We start from the raw sequence: 20,795 nt of genomic DNA, 5'->3' as shown, positions 1-20,795 counted from the left end.
GTGGCCATTTCTTCCCCAAGACTGTTCCTCAGTCTGTAGTATGTGTGTTTGTGTATTGGGCCATGCTCGTGTACTTGCTGCTTGTGTAAAAAGGCTTTTACCCTGCCGCTGCCGCCGTTCACTGCCAGACCGTGCTGGGGTGTGATCCTGCCTGGAGCGTTCGCTGCTGTGCTGTGGGTCTGGCCACCCCAGAGCTCGAAGGGGGTCTCTGGGGACTCGGACGCGTTAATGGTTTGGCTCTTGGTGGCCTGAGCCATCATCAAAATAGGGACCTGCTCAAGACATCAGAGGTGTCCAAGTCTTTGTGCTGGGTGACAGCTTGTTTTGTCTTAAATAGCTGCATTACTGCTTAGAGGAGCTTTGCTTGCCAAAGTAGAGGATAAATTACAGAAAAGCCTGAGCCGAAAGTTTAGACCCTGGTTCCCATACAAAAGGTAGAGGTACAAACTCATTTCCACTGCCAGCCTGGCCCCTGGATGGTAAAATGCAATGTCAGCTCAAGGGCCAGTAAAACTGGGATAGAAAAGGGAAATCAAAGAAATGCCAGGATATATGTTGTAAAACATGTATAAATATTTGCCAGCTCCTGTTTATCGGCAAAGAAACATCAGTTGTTTAACCTAGAGAAAGCAATCCAGGTGTGTGCCTTTCAGTGTCTTTGAAAGCTTTCAGAATGAAATTTCAGTAAGTTTTCACTCTCCAGCTGGTGCCTGCCCCGACGTGGCTGCCCCATCCCAGAAAGGGTCCCCAGCGCTGCATCCAGGCTGAGAGGCTGAGAGGGGACTGGGGAGTCTCCGGGGTATGTCCTCCTCCGGTGCTCAGCAGCTTGGGAGGAGGCGTTCAGGTCATGGCTTGAAAATATAACCAACTCCCCATGTTATTTTAGACTAATTGGAGGCAAGAATTGATGTTTTTTATGGAGATTTCCTTTAATGGTGTGAACCTTCTTCTCATTTCCATCCTGAATTATTTATGGCCAGCTCATTCCCACTAGTTCTTACGTTGTTAGCTTAATTATTTTCTTTCCCTGCTGTTATTCCTTATATACTTATAAACAGCAGTTGTATCCTCTCTCAACCTGCTAATTTTTTTCAGCTAAATAAGCCAAACTTCTCTACACTCCTCAGGAAGTTGTACTCTCTTATCTCAGGCAATAAAATGATTAAATCCATAAATGAAGACCCAATTAGGATCCTGATCTCCCGTCCCAGTTTCTGTCTGCTCAGTGGGTGAAACGCTGCCGCGTGGAGCTGCTGAGCCAATCTCCACTGGTTTTAACTTGACCACGATTTCCCCTGCCGAATGTAAGTGCTTGTAAAGTCAAACAAACAGAGAAGCTGAAATAAATAAACTGCTTTCTAAATGTGGGGTTATATATATATAACCATGGAAAGGAGGTTAGCCCATCTGATTATCTGCAGAGCAGCTGCAAAGAAGAGCCATCTGCATTGCCGATGTCAAACCTGACTTTCAAAGGTTAGAGGTCTTTCAGGTTGCATTTCTGACTAATTGTCACTGATTAAACTAATTGACACTAAATTGTATGAAACTGGAGGGATTTTTGTGAGAGCTACTTCTATGGTGCCTTTCACAGAAGCATTTCCATCTGAAGAGGTAAGGGGTTTCCATAGCTCTGTCATTAAACCCCTTGACCAAACCTTCTTAGTTGTGTCATGAGGTCTGCATTTAGCATATTGCAAAATTTAGCCTTTGCAGGTGTTTTCCTGAGCCTTAGAGCAGAGTGGTTTGGTTTGTTGGCATCAGGAGCATGGTGGTGCACAGGAACCGTGTCATGGTATTTCATCCATGTTTCAGATTCTCCTGTTCTCTTTCCTGGATTTATCCCTATTTCATATTTGGAGCTATAAATGGATCATTTCAGAAAAGAAAATGCAACTCAAACTCAGGGAGAGCATGTATTTGGCATCCATCTCCAACGTGTTAAGTCTGTGCAAAATCCGACGCTTTCCTTTGAGGCACCAAGACAACGTCCCCATTTTCTCAAGCAGCCAGCAGCACCCACTGAGCACTTCAGGAATCTGATCTATTTTCCTCTGGAAATCTGATGGAGTGTTTGAAATACATGACTGGGAACGATTTTGAAAAATCGTGCTAGGCAGTCTTATTTGCTTTCTGAAATCATTTGAAAACACCAGTTTTAGGAAAACGAACCACAACCCTAGCAGAAGGATTAATTCATCTATTTTCTTAAGGAAAAGTAATTACTACGGATCTTTCAAAGCTTACAAGGAGTCAGCAGTAAAACCTTCCCCAGAGCTGTCATCTGTGACTGCAGATCTGGCTGTGCTACTGTAAAATCAATCATTTTTCTTCTCTGGGGCCAGTGAGCAGGAGGAGGCACCTCTGCGCTGGCATCTGGAGAGTCAAAGCTGCTGCTGAGACTTTCCCTTCGCTGAATACGTTGAGAGATGCAGCATCTGCTGTGGTTGGTGGCTATGAATGTATATGAGGGAGATGGTTTTCATTCCAAAGATGCCAGTTCTTCCTTACTGGAGATGCATGATACCCGGAGGGAGGATGCCCGAAGGGGAGGTGAAGCTCAGCACTGGTGGTGGTGGTCCCTGGCAGTGGGTGGGTGGGTGCACAGGGCGGGTGAGAAATTAAGCATTTTGCATCTGAGCGAAAACACCGGGAAAACTGAATCAAACAGTGGTGGCAAAGGGTGGCGGGGAAACGACCAGGAGAAAAGCCTTGCAGGAAAGCTGAGTGCAGAGCAGGGCATTAGTGCTGGGGCTTCAGAGAGCTCAGCGACACCCCGGAGCACCGCAGGGTGAGTGAGGACGGTCCCGAAGGAGACGTGAGGGATGCTGGCAGGGAAGAGCCTGGTGGGACTTGAACAGCTATCAGCACGCTGGTGTAAAATATAAATCCTCCTGGGAGGTGAGCCCCAGGCAAATGCAAATAAGAAGAAGAAAAGAAAAAAAATAAAAAGCCTCTCTGGAGGGCAGTGAGTGTTTAGAAGGGAGGGGGAGGCAGCAGAGGTAGGCTGGCTGGCTGAGCATCACGGCACTCAGCTCACCTCTGCCTGCTGCAAAGCCTGTGGCCCTGCTCTGGGGCGGGTGGGACGGCTTCTTGGCAGGGACTGAATGTCTTGAGTTGTTTTCCCACTGAAAAAGACGTTTTTTTAACTTCACGTTTTCACAGGGAAATGTCAGTTCTGGAAAAAAAAAAAGAAATTGTTGTTTTTATTGTTTTCTGCTGTCAGTTTTGCTTTAGGCTCTCCCTTTCCGCACTGCAAGCTCTCCAGGCGGGGATTTATTCACCATTTTCAAAAGACTGGCATGAAGATACCATGCCAGAAGAAATAAATATCCATAATAACATGAATTACCATCTTACTTTGGTATTTTCCTTTGGGAAAGAGCTGAAAAATCTTAAAAACCAAAATGCAAATTGCTTTTGAATTCATTTAAAACTTCTTTTTAATTGGTTGGTTTCAAACTTTTTTGGGGGGAAGCATATTGTTTCTACCAAAAACCTGTAAGCAAGGATTTTTCACCAGGCATGTCTTGTCACGTGAATTTTATCAGCCCTCCAGATGGCAAAGTTTTGCCAAACAAAAAGGTCAGGTAAGTGACAGCAGAGGTGGAAGTGACTCTTTTGCTCAAGGAGATCTCACCTTTACAGCTCGGAAGATCTTTCTGGCTTTGAAGATGACCTCACTCATTTCTTCTTCCTAATTCTCAGCCCACGGCTTCTTGCTTGTCGAGAGGCGTTGGACATTTGGAGCCCCTTAGCCTCTAAACCTTAAGGAAAATGGATTCCCCTACAGCCAGGAGAAAGGAGATTACAGCTGCTCTTTTAGGTACTGGTGAAATCATCGTGTTACTCCTCTGAGTTTTTGTTCAAAGCCCTCGAAAATAAATTGTTCCGTGAGCAGCCGAGCTGACAGCTTGTGGTTTGCCTGGTCCCCTGTTCTGCCCTGCCACCTCTCCCTCCCCAGGTCCCCCTGGGTGTCCGTGGGTCTCTATGGGTCCCTGGTCCTCCTGCCATGTCCCCTGGTCCTCCTGCCATGTCCCCTGGTGCCATTGGGCCAGGCAGGGCAGGAGGTGCTCTCTCCTCTCCCCATTTTCCTTCTTGGTTTAGTCACCGTTTTCTTGAAATCTGAGCAAATGCAACACTCCGGGAGTACTACTGCCACGCCAAATTTGGAACAACACTGGCAAATAGGTTCAAAACCCTTTAGGAGAAGCGTTTTGGAGAGGTGGACAGGCCGGGGCAGGGGAGTATCCTGCCCTGCTCAGCACACTGGAGGACCTCTGTGTCCGTCTGTCCGGACGGCTGCTGCATCCCTTTGTTGGCAGAGCCCAGCGCAGCCGTTCCCGAGCACAGTCCTGCCGCCTCCGAGAGCCTGCGTGCCCCAGCACATCCCCGTCCCCACTCTGCACAAGGGCTTGGGGTCACCTTTGTAGTGGGTTTGTTCAGTGATTAACAGAGAAGCGTGGGGGATATTCTGTTTGTGTTGGCATCTGCTCTTTTGTTAAAAAAAACGGTTGAATTGTGCTAGTGGTGGATGGAGGTGATAAGTGCTGACTTCAAAGGCTGCTCCAGCTCTGGTGGTGTTGAGTTACTCCTGCATGGTCCACTTCATCATACAGCTGTTTAATTACAATTGTATGATGATGCTGGAAGCGTGCCCGTCGGGTCCACCGGGCTCTCTGGATAACAATCCTGGCAGCTCTTTAACACAGAGACTGTGAAGGGCCTAAGCCAAAGCTATGGAGCTGGTTCCTGTGGGGCTTTTGGGTTGTTTGGAACCAAAACATAGCTGGGACCTGACCACAGGGCAAAACCGTGCCCCAGCTTTGGGCAGAGCAGATAGATGTATAGCCACCTATGTTTAATGACTTACAGCAGTGTCTGAGTAGACCTTGGAGTAACAGGACTGTTCATCATTTGCTTGAAAAGCAGAATTAAGCATGATGAGTGATTTCTTGGCAGGAGTATCAAGTATTGCCGAGGCTGTGGAGACCAAACTCTTCTACTAGCAAGAAGGCTTTAAAGTCCCAGATCTTCTTCACCCATCCCACTCCTACTGCCCATGCCCATTGCTGGTGGATCTTGGTGGTCCCTGAACCTCCAAAACCTTGCTCAGATGCTGCAGTGATGGAGCATAGCCCATCCAGGTCCCCACCCAGGGCAATGGCCCCACATCTCTGACAACGTCCAGGCTGCACATGCCTGTCCTCACACCATCTTGGCTCTTACTGGCCCTTGGGTTCCCTGCAGGAACCTGAGCGGGTCCCAAGGACTGGTGCTGCTCATTGCATCTAAAGCTGTTGAGCATCCCGCAGCAGGGCTCTGGGACGTTGCTAAACCACAGCCACAGCTTGCTTTCCCCAGTGCTTCTCCTTCTGCCTCCCCACTCCTGCCTCTGTGAGCAGCAGAGCGCGCAGCACCCTCTCCTTCATGACTCAACACCGCTGCAGAGTCGTTCTCCACAACTCCGCTTAGAGTCGCCAAATGGAAATAAAAAAGCCTCTGAAAGAAACTGTAAGTAATTTCTAATGATCCTTTCCAGGACATTTTTAAAAATGAAAAAACCCGCTGCTCTGTCTGTAGTTAACCAAGGTCCTTTGGAGCCAGGAGACTACTGAATATTTTAAGAGCAATGTTATTTTGCAGCAGCTCATAGCTAATGAATTCCCAATTCGTATTTCACAGTAGGTGAAGAAGAAAAGAAAAATCCATTTTCATCACAGCACAGCTGTAATGTATTTTCCAGTCACTTGTGGAACAGATTGTTCTCAGACCTGCAGCTTTAACCACTGGCACAGCTGAGGTTGGGATGGAGGTGGTGGAGGCTGTGCTATAGGCACTCTCCTTCCTCTGGCACAGTGTGGTGTGTCCAGACTGCTGCAAGTTTTGTCTTTCTTGTTGGTTTTTATAGCTCATTTCACTCCAAAGCATTTGAGTCCTCGCTGTAGTTCAGGTCCTCCACCGTAGGTGTTGGGTGGTGGTTGATGTGCTGGAGGTGTCTCTGGTGGGCTCCTGGCTTGCGGTCAACCAAGGCGGCTGCTCCTGCCACAGGACCCTTCCCTCCCTGGGGAATATCCCTGGTGATACCATGGTGCAAAGCCACCTTTGCCGGTGGTGCACATGGCTGCCATGAATTAGACTGAGCCCCGGCCACGGGTTCTCCAGGACAGTGCAGGCACAAGGAGATGAGCTGCAGCTGGCACCAGCGTGGAAGTCAGGCAAGCGGGTCAGCTCCTGGCTGCACAGCCTGTCCAAGAGCAATCTGTCCAAATAGATCCCACACAGATTAAGTTATTTTGGAACAAGCCATTTTTTGAGAAAGGGTTTTGATCAGAATGGCTGTTAAGGAATAATTCCACCTTCAGGCAAGCCCTCGCGCCCAGGCAGATGTGTTTTCCTGAACTCAGTGGGGTCAGACACATGTGCCTGAGCTGGGCATCGAGGGCTGGCTGGCTCCAGACCAACGTGGGTATTCCCACCGCCGCGGCTGGGGCCAGGCTGCACACAGGGAACCGCGGCAGAGCTCCCTTACGGCACCAGGCACGGTTTGCTGCTGGCAGCCCTTTGGTTTTGCATTGCACTCCCCGGCTGGAAGAAGAGCTAAGAAGTGCAGACACATCAGTACTTCTCTCACAGCACAAAAAAACACAGCTGGAGTTTGGCTACTTCAGGACCAGGGTCCACCATCCACTCCATGCTCTAATTCTATTAGAAGTGTGCATCTCAGCAGCTGCCAGAGGCTCTGTTTTCATATTATTTTGCTGGGCACTATCCCCATTTCTCCCAGTTCTGCTTTTGCTAAGTGCCTGCAAAACAAACTACGGCAACTACTCCCTCATCAGGGCAACACTTCTTAATTCACGGTGCATTTTTGTTTGTACATATTAGTGCATCCGCCTAAACTGTGCTGGTGGAGACCTTGAAGGGAGTCACAGAGGTACAATGATCATTAGGAATTTTCATCTGCTGGGTGATCAACCATATTTCATTCGTCCTGGTCCCTCGGATTCAGGATCAAAGGCGAGAAGCATAATCATCTCTTTGAGTGGTGAGTACATAGGTTAGAGAAACAAATTTAATACAGTCTGGCTCTAGCAATGAAACCTGTGTATGACTGTTTATGGAGTGCTGCTCTATCCAGGGGTATATGTGGGTGTCACATAGACCTCTCCATGCCACATTTTACCTTCCTGTGACAGGACCCAACCAGGCTTGGGAAGTTCATTCAGGGAAAGGGTTAACCAACCTAAGTTCATTATGATATATTAAACATCCCTACCATAAACAAAAGTTGGTGTTTAACTATTTCCCAGCCCAAAGTCAAGGGGGTTTCTTGGTGCAACTTCCATGACTCCAGGCAGTTGGAAGCTCCAGGCACGGAGCTGGACGTGATGGCGTTTGCTGGACACAGCTCCTCCCGTGTGACTGTGGGGCCGTATGAGGAAGACCCTGCACCACGTTGGAAGGACTGGGCTCAGGACACGAGACCCTGTCCTCGTGTATCTCTCTCTGCAAAGCAAATGTGTGCTGTCCCCGAGGCGACAGCCCACCAGGGGCGGGGGGGGGGGGGGCTTGTTGTCACCGTAGCGTGACACTGCAGCATTGTGTTGGTCCCTGGGCTGCAGTAGTGAACAGATGGCAGGAACACAAGAACTGCCTATCAGTAGATGATGAAGCATCTTCTGGCATCTGTGCTTGCTTTTAGGCAGCAGCCGGCACAGAACGGCACACAGGCAAGGGGTCTCTGCTGGCAAGGTGGCAAACAGAGCTGGTGTGACCTGCTTGTGGCTGCCTGGATGTTCCAAGGTATTTAATTAGTCTGCCAGATATGACAACAAAACTCCCCAGTGTTATTCTGGCTGGGTATTTGAGGCTAGTGGACTGCTGGGATGCAGCCGGACTCAGACCACCCTCTCCGGGTCACAGTTCTTCCCATGACTTCTCTTTGTCCCCAGGAGCTGCCTTGGGAAGACTCCTGTGTCTGCTGGGTGATTAAAATTTTAGGAAAAATAGTAATTTCCAATCAGTGAGATAAACTGCCCAGGGAAACAGATATGGGAGGAAACCTCCCTGACTTATCTAAACATTTCACCAAAACTGAGGGGTTTACGAGGAATATTTTGATTTTGGTTAATCAACCAAGAAATAGTCTGCCAACAATTCCCCCCAGCTCTTCGTCCTGGAGATCCATCGTTTGCTCCTGGGCTGTGCTAATGCACTCTTTCCCATAATTGCTGTATTTTTGGGCAGCTAGTTCAGTGGGTGAGTTGGAGCATCCCATCAGCTTATTCTCAGTAAGCATTTTGCTTGATCTACACTATGAGTTTCCAACCTCACTTGGTGTCTAGCTTTACCATATCATCTCACCTCTTCCATGTGGTTCTGGTGTTTAAAGGCTTGGCATAAAGTAATTGTGGTTCTGACTGTGTCAGTCTGGGCTGTCACAGTTAATAGACCAACATCCCCTGATGTGGATGCTCACTCACATCCTTGTTCTGCTTCTCACTTGCCTGTTTTCATTTCATCATTATTTTTGCATCTGCAACAAATCAAAGTGTGTTCTCATTAATGGTAGGGTCTTGAAGCATTTTAGTGTCAATATTTGGGCTTCAAGGTATTGTAAATAATACCTAGATGGTGAAGTCAATGCACTTCCTTAGAAATAGGAACAAAGGAGGAATCTGAAAGTACAAGTGGATGTGCGTGCGCATACTGACATGTTAATTCTTGAAGTTAGTTGAGAAAAATACCCAGGGAAATGTAGAATCGGTTATGGATAACACACACAGCTGAAAAAGTATATTGTGCATGCCTGGAATATTGTGCACCAGCTGGACAAGCAGCTCTTTTCCATAATCCTGCATTCACCTTAGACCTTTTAATTACTAAACTCAAATCTCAAATTATTTGCAAGGAAGTGTTACAGAACCTAAAATAATCCTGCTGCATGCAACCCAGCGGGACGCCTGCCTTGCAAGCTGTATGCAGTCCCGGCCATGGCTCCACACCATGCGGGCGCTGCAGGAGGTGCAATAATATCTACAACTCATAGAGCTCATTGCTAATAGACCAAGAAGAGCCTTCAGTGGTTACTTAGGTCAGGGCAGGTTGGCACAGCCCTGCAAGCTTCTTCCCTTGCATACCCATGGGCCTTGGTTTAATCCAAGCACTCACTGCATGCGTTAGGTCAGAGTTTTCCCTGAACACCACGCATGGACATTTGCCTGGCGTTCATCGTACCACTCCTTGCTGCAAGACCTGGATCTTTTCTCTGGCTTTTCATTTTATTGTTAAAAGTCTAGAGTGATCAGTCATGAGTGATGCTTAAAACCTGGGCAGGCAGCTGGCACGGCGGTGCCGCACTGGTTTCCTAGCCGAAGACCTTGTCCCTCCTCTCTGACGCCCTGGCACGTGGTCAGATGGATCTGAGCACAGAAGCTCATGTCACTGTGGTGCTTTACATAGAGACTCTCCAATAAGGCATGAGCCTCATTATTTCAGTTTATTTATAGGCCAGTTCTAGTTAAAATGAAAAAAGGTTTCCAAATTATAATCAATATATCAATATCAATCTGGTTTGGAATGTATCGTCCACCTTCTGAGTTGCAATTGCAGGTGAACACTCCACGGGAAACCTGAGCATCTTTCGGTGCTCATTGACAAGACATTGTCACACCCGTGCGCTTTCCAGCTGACACCTAGGATCTGAAAAAGAGAAATTTTCATTTAAGAAGCCAATCGAGCCCTGGATTTTTAGTACTGATCTACCCAATCCAGCAGTTACCTGAGAATAACCAATTTACTTGTAATCACTCTTGACCAGTGCAGGGAGCTTCCTGGCACATGTGCTGTTATTAGGAATGATACTTGTTTGCTGGCCAAACCTTTGCTCTTTGTGGTTTAATTTTGCCGGGCTGATTTCGAATCATTCCTGCACATTTCAAGCCCACCCTGTGCCTTTGGTAGATTTGATGGCAGAACATGAGAGCAACTGCGCTCGGCTGGACCCAGGAGTCGCAGTCAGTGTCTCATCTCCATTGGTGTCCCGGGGTGACCCGAGATGGTATTTTGGTGCAGCTGAGTAGAAACATGAGCGAGGACAAGGTGCCCTGGATCTCAGCTGCTGGTGGGGCCAAGCCTGGACCATCAGCCCATGGCTGCTGCTGCCCATCCAGGCTGGAGCCGGGCGATTTGGGTCATCTCCTGCCTGCAGCGGGGGGTCCTGGGCAGGACACGGCTGCAGCTATTTGGGGCAGAATGTGATCTTCCCCCTTGATCTTTCTCCTGTGCAGTGGAGACGGAGTTTGCGGCAGTGTTTCACATTTTGGAAGCAGACTTTCCCTTTATCACACCCTGACATGAGCAATGGATCAGATACGTTGTCACACCCCGGGGAAGGTTTATGAAAAATGAGTGCAGCGTTGCTTAACCTCTACCTCCAAGTGCAGATAAACACTCGTGCAGTGAATTTCAAATTAAAAGATAAACCACAGAGCTGTCCCAAATACCGGGATAAATAATGAATTGACAGCCTCTTTCGGATTGCCCATTGCAACTCTCCAAGTGCATTGCTTTGGTATCATTCACTCAAGCATTTCGGCAACTAACTCTTGCTCCGTGGGTTGTTTGTGACCAGTTCACCATCACCTTGCTCTGTTTGTGGTCCAGGCCGGGGTTGCGCTGCTCAGCGTGGGCAGCCAGCCCCGCCACCCCTGCCCCTGCCTTCCAGCAAGGCTTTTTCCTGCAAACCAGCACGTCTTCAAGCACTGCACCTTAAACTTTGGTGGCTCGGGGAGCTGTCTGGTAAGGAGAAGAGCGATGGGTGAACTGGAGGGGGGACTTTGACTGCGCCCCCATGTTTACGCATCCCTCCGTCAGTCTGATCCTAGCCTACGGTCAGCATTTATGTTACAAACTCTGCTCTTATCTTCTCTCTTCCCCGGGGCAGGGTAACGGTGCTGGCTGCAGCTGCCCTGGACTCGGTTTTTGAGCTGGTATCTGTATTTGCAAAACTACGGGGGGGGTGGGGGGTAGTGGGGTGGTGGTGTCACGGGAATGTCATTTGTTTTAAAGGGCATTAGGCGTCCCAGCTGCTTCTGGGGCTTAGCAAAGCTCAGGATAGCACACGTAAATATTCGTATAATCGTGACCCTTTTTACTTTGCTGTGTACAGCAGGAGAGACCGAAGGAATTAGGCAAGCGACAGCAATAACGTCTTGACTAGCAAGCAGCGCTCTCCCCGGAGCTTTTGTGTATGGTAGCAAAATGCCCTTTCTGCACCCGGTCCCAGTAATCTCCCCCCGGGCAAAGCGGGGCAGAGCGGGCGGCAGCCAAGGTGCGCACCCCTCCCAGGGCACCCCTGCTAATGGCATCGCTTTGTAAGGAAATTCAGACAAACCCCCTGAAATATACTGGAACAAAAGCTGGGGTTTTTTTGCCCAGTTTCTTATTTCATGGGCTTTATTGATTTTTTGATCACTGGGCTGATGTTAGAAACAGGGTCCTGCTAAAGGTGAGCAGAAAAGTTGCAGCTTTTTATCGCAATCTCTGCAGTTTGCTCTCCCAACAGATAATTCTGCACCTGCAAAAACATCGGTCACTTTGTGCCTCTTTGTTGTGTTTGGGGAGGGAGGAAAAGAGCCCTCCTGAGCTTTCCAGGGTGGGTTTGAAAGTCAGAAGTCAGTGAGAAAAAGCAGATTTCCTCTGCCTGCTAACCTCCAAGTGCATACGGCTCATCCCAGAGCCAAGGTGTGGTGCTCGGGATATGCGGTTATACTTCTATGGCTGCACGTGTAGTTACAGAGATACCCTGACGGTGTTTGGAGCTGTGCGGTGGCCCAGTGCTCATTGCAAGCTCAAATGCGGTGCAGCGTTGTCTGCACCCTGCCGCCGTCAGACCTGTCCTCTGAGAGGCACTTTCCCTGGGGATTATACATCTATCTACTATACATATAGTATTTACATATAATCTACATATATATATTATGTATACATGATCTGTATACTTTATATATTATATATGTTATTATTAGAAATAATAGCTATTATAAAGAATAATTACATAAAATATATATGGTTTTGATATAGCTGTGCCAAGGTCACGTTCACTCCCTGTGCCAGCCCTTGGCTCTACACATGCATTTGGGCTCGGATTGGTCCTGTACAAAAATTAATTAAGGGCTTTTTCCTCCAAAGCACCAAGTGGGCTGCAGCGGGGGGTGGGAGGGGAGTTGGGCAAACTGACCCATTTTGTGCCTGAACTGGGGCACTCATTTTAATTCCCCTTTAATGGATGGCTGTGCTTTTGCCCATGGAGGAGGAGCGGAGGGATGCAGTCGGAGCCAGCGGTGCTCAGACAGATAACCCTCCTCCCTGGTCATCGCTCTCTCCTGGAGGAGAGCAGCGCTGATCTCGGCTTCAGAACATGCCTGCTTTATTTGGCTGCATCTTCTGCTGGGCTCACAGCTATACTGCTTTTGTATAACTGCAGGCCTGGCAATAACTGGTGTTTGGAGAAATAATTGAACAAATTTATGGTAGGAAAGGAATCTAGCAAGGGTTATTGAACACACAGATACCAGCTCTGGCTTGGAAGGTCCCTAACCACGAGCTGCTGCAATCTAGTGGGTACAGCTGATGCTGCCTCCTATTCCTGACCCCCGCTGAAGGGAGGGCTCTGGGGTCCGGGACCTTTGGTCCGACCCACTACAGCTTTTTCCATGTATTTAGCTTAAAACTTCAGCCCTTGGCATCACACGATTTCCTAAGACTTCCATTTTAAAAGCAAATTAATTTCTAACTCTCCTGCCAAGAAGAGTTGGGAAACACTACTCCTTAAACTACAGCAGAGTGAAAAATAATTCATTATTTGACCTCATGATTTTTAAGCCAATACCACAAATTTTGTTGCCCTTCTATGTTTCTCGTCCACCTTCCTGTCGCAGCACTGCTAGCAAAGACCTCTTGGTGTAATGAGGGGGCTCCTGTGTTTGGTTTTCGTTAGTGTTTTTCAGCTGCAGTGTAGTTTCTCAGGGAAACAGCCGTAGATCACGGCAGTGCAGAAGCGGTGGCAGCACACCCGTCACCTCCAGAGGGTTAATGCTCCCTGGGATGCTCTACAGCAGCATCCCAGCTCCTGCGTTCCTGAGGCTATCCAGAGAAAAGACGACTTGATCCCTGCTTCCAGCGTATACCCATCTGCCCCAAGACCTGCACGGGGAGGAAAACATGGGGCGCTGGGGTGTGTGGTGGGTGCTGCGCAGCCAGGAGCGATGGCAGCACCTTCCTGCTTTGGGCTTCGCGCTGATCACCTCGGCTGAGCTGCCCCTTGCTGACCGCCCACAGTCCTCTGCAAGTTAGTTCTGCCGGCCCCACGCCGTGCCCCATCGCAGCCGGGTGCCGTGGGGAGGGTCTTTGCCCGCCACGGGGGTCGCAGCACCCCAGGCTGGGGCAAGAGGAAGAGCCCCGAAACGGCTGCTGGGGAGAAGCGTGGCAGCTTTAGAGCTCCCAGCCCGCTGCGTCAGCAAAAACCTACCCCTATCGCAGGGCCGTTGTCTTCCAACAGCGTAAGTATTTTCTAAATGAGCTGGAAGGAGGAGGACTGACGAATGCAGTTTTGCTGGCAAACGTTACCTAGTTGGGAACAAGGATGGCTGAACACCCCCTTACCTGTTCTAGCCAAGGAGTGGGGGGCAGCTGGGGGCTCCCCCTCGGAGCCGGCAGCAGCGCTGCACCCAGAAGCATCTTGTCCTTCTGCGTCAAACCAAAGCATTTTAGTTATTTGCTTTCCATTCTGCTGTTTGTGCACCTTGATGTATCTATTATTCCGTGCCGTGTTTCCCCTCCCTGCCCCGTGCGCCAGCAATGAAGAAGATGCTGATGCCTGTATTGGCTTTGGCACCCGGAGGTTGGGCTCGGAGCGTCCTGTCGGTGTGCGGGGAACATCGGTGCCACTCTGTGGGCAATGGGCTGCTGAAAAAAAATGCCTGCTGTCCCACTGTCACATTTAAAATCCCTACCAAAACCCTAACCTGATGGTGAGAACATTATAACAAAACTGCGACTTAAATCATGCTTAATTCTTGCTGTTGTGGGGATGGGGGTGTTTGAATTGTCTTGCCGAGATAAACTACTTAATAAAAAAAAAGATTTGTTAACACAATATTAAAGCATAGCTCTCTTAATTGCTTGTTAAAATCCAGCATGGATGGACAGCAACGGAAAATCCTTCCCAGCTGGTGGCTCTTTGGTACTTTGTGAGTTTATTAGTCCCCAGAGCGAAGGGATTCAGGTGCAAAAAGCTGCCAAGGGCAGTTTCCAGGCTCAGAGGGGTGATGGAAACACCCCCCACCCCTCAACCCCCTCCCTGAGGGCTTCATCGCATCGTGCTTGAAGGGTGCTTGGGGCATGTTTTGGCCACTTGGCCCAGTTATCCCACTACGGTTTGTGCTCTGCAACAGCAGAGAGACTCTCCAGCAGCAGCTTTGGCATGAGTTAGGGCCCAAACAGCAGCCGAGGAGGCGTTCCATCCCTTCCGATCTGCCCAACCCGAAGTCTTTGTCTTGTGTTTGTTTTTAAAAAGAAACAACTCTTTTTTCCATATTTTTGCCTCTATTTGGTGTGCTCAGATCACTCCCACCACTGAAGCTCATTTCCTGCTGTTGGGTACATTGAAACTCTTATTGAATATTTATTTTTCCATGGGCCTCTCTGTTTCTAATTACTTTGTGCTGATGTTATATGAGTATGTTGAGCCTGTGCCTCCTTTAATACCTGCCACATGCTGGGCCTATTGTATGCGTTAATACCCCAACACATTTTACAGGTATTTTCTGCTATTATTTACCTCTTTATTTCTGATCTTACTACTTCTGGGTATATGATAAAGCTGTTTTTCTGATGGGGCTACAGGCAAGAAGGGCAAGCAAACAGAAAGCATATGGGTACGCAAGGACATATAGTAACTTTTACTAGTGGTGGTTAGGATTGGTGAAATCCTGTGGGTTTTGTTGTTCTTTTTTTAATGGAAGTCAGTGAGAGTTTTGCTGCAGTAATGGCAATAGAGACTGATGGTGCAGAAAAATAGTATCTCTGTATGCTCGCACATAAATAGCCCACGTGGCACTGCTACTGCTGCTCTGGCAACAGCCGCATAGCTCTTGCGCTTATAAATCTCTGTTTCGTTTTTTTTTTATTTGCCAGAGATTGAATTTTTCCATGTGTGGGAGGTCTCTCATAAACTGATTTTATTTGGAAGAGAGCAGAAAAAAACATTTTTTGAGAAATGAAGGGGAGAAACTTCTATTGAAAAATGAAAGGGGGGAGAATACGTGTGTATATGTATATATATAAAATTTTGGCTATATTAAAGCCTTGTAAGAGTGATGGTGCCATTGCTCTCCTGAACCCCAAGCTCACAGGCGCTGGCCCATCTGCTGCACTACCAGTGCAATTTGTGCTTTGCAGAGATTATTCCTCTTTCCAAATTAAACTTCTGGCTTGATGAACCGGGGCTCTCAGCTGGGTGGAGGCAAAGCAGCGCTCCCGAAGCACTCGCTCCTGCTGGATTTCGTGCTTATCCCTTCTGGAAATCCTAAAGCACCCTGAGCGTTGTCCGAGAGCTGAGCACGTTACCGAGGAGCCACGGGGACCAAACTTGGCAGCAGCCCTGGTCACCTGCGAAATTTTCCTGCTGTGGGTGCATTATTTTTCCCAGCAGCTTCCTCGCCTGGCTGACGCAGGAGCACGCGTCTCTGCAGCTCCGAGGAGAGCCCATCCCTCCCTCGAGCAGGGCTTTTCTGGGCTTTTATCCAGCATTATATATGGAAAATTCCAACAGTCAGTCCTGTCCATTTTCAAGCTGTTTGGGATCTTTTAACTTTCAAAATGGAGATGAACAAAACTGGTTATTTTCCAGCAGATTCTAGCTGGAAAAAAAACAATCGCCAGGTGCCCCGATGAAGGTACCTGGTAGCTCCGGGCACAGCAGAGCTGCCATCTCAAGGAGCTGGACCCCACCAAAGATCAGAGAAATGCTGACCTGTGGCTTTTAAAAAAGCTCGCTTCAATTCTCATCTGGATAATTCGTATTAATTACCTCCTGTGAACAATAACAGGTTGTTTCCTGCCTGCCACCTGCATGACACCTCACCTCTTCAGCTGTGATATATGTGAAATTATGAAAGAATCGCCCTTTTTCTGAAGCTTCGTCTGAGGTCAGCTTCTCCTTTGTCTACTCCAGCTATTTTTCTCCATGAAACTTTTAACCACCTTATTGTAAACACTCCATTTAAATCTAAATCCCCCTCTTTGTAGTTTCTACGTGTAACACGCATATATGCACTTTGACTAATCCTGCTGATCCAGTAAAGCTCCTGACTGCACCAGAGAGCTGTAACGGCCCCGCACGCTCCGAAGAGCAGAGCTGGACGGGAGTCTCTGGGTACGGCCAGCAATGCAGGGAGAGAACAAAAATGCCTGGCTGCTATCTAAAGGAAGGAAAATTTTCCTAAATATATTAAACACTCATCAGAAATTTGGAATTTTGTTTTTTCAAAGTTTAACATGTTTTCAAGCATCAGGGAAAGGAATTCCTAGGCTCCATCCTCGCTGCTCAGCGAGTAATACAACTCACACGATCACTTTGGCAGTTTTCCTCCAAACGCCGCTATGAAATAAGTTGCTTTGCTTGAAATCCCAGGCCTTGCTTTCCTCTCTTTTGACAAATGACAATCTGTATCTGCTAGGCTACATAGCTACACACATAGCTGCCAGCCTGCTTTAAAAGGAAGGGTAACAAGACAGCATGATCCTATTAGCTCTGATGGCATCTGTGCTTGTTCCATTTAATCAGAACACTTTTCGTCGTATCAGTCTAGTGTAAAGGATGTATTGTCACATAAAAGCACAACTCTGAAAACACAGGTGGGGATGTATTTTAAAACACAGCTGTTAGTCATGCGCTTTGCTTAACTTGGTGCAGCAAAGAAAACAGACCAGAGGTTTTCAAATATTTGCTACTTTACCATGAAAAACAATGTTGTTTGTTCAACACAGTATAAACTACCACTATTGTAACTATTTTAAAAAAGCCTTAGCAACCTTTTGGATTTCCAGAAAAGGAAGAACCCAGCCACCTTTACTTGTTGCTTCAAGACTGCCTGATTTTTCTCAGATAGCAAATTCCAAGGCAGCACTCTGGCATCATCCAGTGCCCTAGATCAGGGGGCAGGACTTCAGGTGTTTTAAGTTATTTCCACTGAAGCATACAAAGCTCAACATCCATGAGCTAGGAAATAATCCTTAGCCTTGCAGCCAGTTACACACGCTGCTCCCTGCCTTTCACTAACTCTGAAACAGCAAAATGGAACAAATCAACAAGGCAGGGGTTACACAAGTAGCTGTTGTTCCAGTGCTGCTTCCTCTCATCCCCGGGGGCCATGCTTCAGGAACTGCTGCTCAAGCAAACCCAGACATGACAAATGAGACCCAAAGGCTGCTGGCAACGTTCATCTCCCCTTCTCTACTTCTCATTTACATTTAGGTAGCACAAGTGGGTGTCACGCAACTGTTAATGCACTGCTTTGTGTTTGGCAACTCTCTTAACAGTCTGTCGCAGAGGTTTGCCAGCAAAAACAATGCTGAAATAATAAAAAAATAATAACCAGGAAATTAAACCATTTAGTAGGCACACTTCAGCCTAAACTAGCAGGTTTGTTCAAGCACAAAGTTTAGTATCAGAGCCTACATGCATCCCTGTTTTATGATATTAAACAAATACGGCATTACTAATTCCAGAGTTCACCGAAAGTAAATATTCTAACTAATCACATGCAGGGTATACTAACCAGCTTGACAGAATACAGTACTGAAATGCATATGCATTCTCACAGTGAAAACTCAAATTTCTCTTGATACTACATGAACAAAAGAACTAGTTTAGAGAATCTGGAGTGATTTGTGTTTCAATGAAGAACCCGCCACTTGTACTAAATTATTAAAGAATTAATCCCAGAAGTCAAATACCAGAACCATAAAATACAGCACCATGAAAGTAGAAACATCTGTATGGGTTTAATGGGATTCAGTCACTGTCAACACTGAAGCACATCTCATTGCTTCCTTTAAGCTGTTTTAGCTAGATGCTGGCAATGAGATTCATCTCTACCTCGTTACTTGTCAATCTCATATAAACCTGGCTAACGGATCTTTATTTGTTATACTCCAGTCTGACCTGTGGTTGTACGCAGGAATACTACAACCAATTAAAATGATTTAGATCACAGAAATAAAATCTTTTCTTTTAAAATATGTAAGCCTGTTTTTTAACTAAAATAATTAAAAGTAAACTTTTATTAAATATTACATCATTAGCTCCACATAAATTAGCAGAAGCAGCTGGTACTTTTAGTCACAAAAAGTAATTAAACACTGATGTAACTGTCCTACGTGTGTACTGGGCGAAGGGCTCAGTTCTTTACTACTTGGACTTTCACTGATGCCATGTTGAACAGCTCCGACTTCTAGCAATGGAAGGAAAACTGCAAATCAAATGATTCCCCATCATGGTTTTCAATTAGAATTTAAGAAAAAGACTAGAAAACTAACCACGCTCCGTTAAACAGGGTACAAAATCTTTATTCACCAATAAGTTAAGTGTTCTTATAAATAGGCGTTCTAGTCTTTTGTACACTGTATTGAGTATAAAGCTAAGCTTCAATTATTCCTCAGACTCCGATCCCTCTTCATCTTGACTGATTTGGAAGTAGCGTAGTTCATACGTTTCCTTGTCAGATGCAACGACACGAAGCCAGTCACGCAGATTGTTCTTCTTGAGGTACTTCTTTGTGAGGTATTTTAGGTACCTTAAAAACAGTAATTATACATTAGAACCTTCTCCTTTAACAACCCATACTGCTGTCTGCACTCCACCCAAGACATGGCCCTAGCAGGGCAACAACGCAATTATATCCAGAAATAAAAATTTATCATATATAACATATAATAAAAGTACATTTTCATTCCAGATACATAAGAACTTATTATTTGATGCTTTTTGGCTACATAGCACAATGCCAGTAACTCAAAAGCATTGCGAAGTGGTTCTAAGCCTTGGTCTAACACAATAGATATGGGTGCATCTCTATCAGCAGGGGATGCAGGGAAGGAACTGTACCTCTAACCAGGGCACTTGTCTGTTGCATGCCCTAACGCACTAAGCAGTTTACGGCTTCACTCGACTTAAGGAGTTCTTCTGCACCAACACATACCGCGTACACATACATTTTAATACAACCAATTCAGTAGTAAAACATCCACCCATAACGTGAATTCAGTATGACATTTAAAAGCATCCCTTTCCTTGATATACTTCTAACAACCTATATAAAGCATCTCTGTATTACTATGTTTATACTAGAGGAAGCATTAATTTGCAATCAACTCCTGTGTTTTAAAAAGCAGTTTTTAAAATATCTAATATTACAAATTTGTTTGAATTACATCTTGTCACTAATATTTATAAGTGCTATGAAGGTTAGCGCTAACACCTTCTCTGTACGTATCAGAAGAGCGTCACGCTCAACACGACTGTTCAAAATCCACTATCGCAAGTGCCACAAAAGGAAACCTATGCCAACCTTTTAGAAAATTGCTTCTCGGATGTCACTGTGATCTTGTTCTTCAGACGTTCAATGTGAACGGTGTTGCCCAGGTTTCCAGTTTTTCCATTGACCTTAACCTTCTCCTTTAGGAACTGTTCCTGTTTCAACATTAAAGAAATAGAACACTAGGGAAGGGCACCCTAGGTATGAACTAGGGAAGGTACCCTAGCCACATAGCAATGTTAAAAATCATCGTTTGCTTATGTCCTAATAGCAAGCATTTACAATACAGTAAGATTTTACAGTGTGTAATTAAAAAAAATGACCCCCGTGCTAAAACAGGATTCAATTTAAAATAGCTCTATTCACAGATAGGTATGAACCATCTTGTTTACATCTAAACGCAAGAAACTTTCAAAAAGTGCTGATAATTTAAAGAACAGCTGTTGATTTTACTAGTTTAAAATGTAAGTTTTCAGTTGTAATTCAATTATCGTACAGTACTAAGGCTGTTATTATACTATGCACCAGAAGTGTGAGCAAAACCACGACTTACAAAATTCCCAGAATCAAAAATTCCATCTTCCACAGGATGGGTCAAGTCAAGGCAAAACTTCCAGGTTGACTTTTTAGATTTTCTGTCCTTTTGCTAAAACACAAGAAAACCCCAACATTAACAACCCACACCCGGAAAACATTTATTAGAGCGAAGGGGGACGCGGCAGAGCTGCCCCCACAGCGGCGGGCGCCGGCCCAGGCCGACACCGCCTGGAGAGCGGCGGTCACTGCAGCCAGCTCCGCTAGGCCCCGGCCGCGGCCGGCGGCCACCCACTCGAGGCCCTCTCGGGGAGCGGCCCGCTCGTCACCGGCGGCGGCGAGGCCGCCAGCTCCCCACCAGCCACTGCCGCTTCACAGCTCCCCCGGCCCCCGCCTCACCGGGGCCCTCACCGCACCCGGGACGCGCTCCCCCCCTCGCGGCCGCCATACAAGCGGCCCTCCGTGGGGGCGAGGCGGCCCGCGGCCCCCGCACTCACCGGCGGCATGCTGCCGGCCCGCCGCGCTCGCAGAAAGGGAGACGCCAGCCGCACGCCACGCTTTTATACCCCTGGCAGTGACGTCATCACGCAAGCGCGCGGGGCGGGACAGCGCGCCTGCGCGGCCAGGGGCATGCTGGGAGGCGCGGGGCCCCCGCCC

At 47.2% G+C, this 20,795-nt stretch overlaps 1 protein-coding gene across 1 annotated transcript; it reads right to left on the bottom strand.

Moving 5' to 3' along the window:
• Positions 1-18,611: 18,611 nt before the first annotated feature.
• On the bottom strand, positions 18,612-20,668 carry RPL22L1 (ribosomal protein L22 like 1). The gene is made up of 4 exons (XM_059822765.1): positions 20,636-20,668; positions 20,158-20,250; positions 19,638-19,759; positions 18,612-18,863 (listed from the first exon to the last, which is right to left on the bottom strand). The coding sequence occupies exons 1-4, from the start codon at positions 20,642-20,644 to the stop codon at positions 18,719-18,721; spliced, it is 369 nt and encodes a 122-aa protein (XP_059678748.1). The 5' UTR covers positions 20,645-20,668; the 3' UTR covers positions 18,612-18,718.
• Between the last annotated feature and the right edge of the window lie 127 nt (positions 20,669-20,795).

This window comes from Gavia stellata, chromosome 11 (genome assembly GCF_030936135.1).
Source record: "Gavia stellata isolate bGavSte3 chromosome 11, bGavSte3.hap2, whole genome shotgun sequence".
Taxonomy (NCBI): domain Eukaryota; kingdom Metazoa; phylum Chordata; class Aves; order Gaviiformes; family Gaviidae; genus Gavia; species Gavia stellata.
This window is presented reverse-complemented; position numbering and strand designations above follow the sequence as displayed.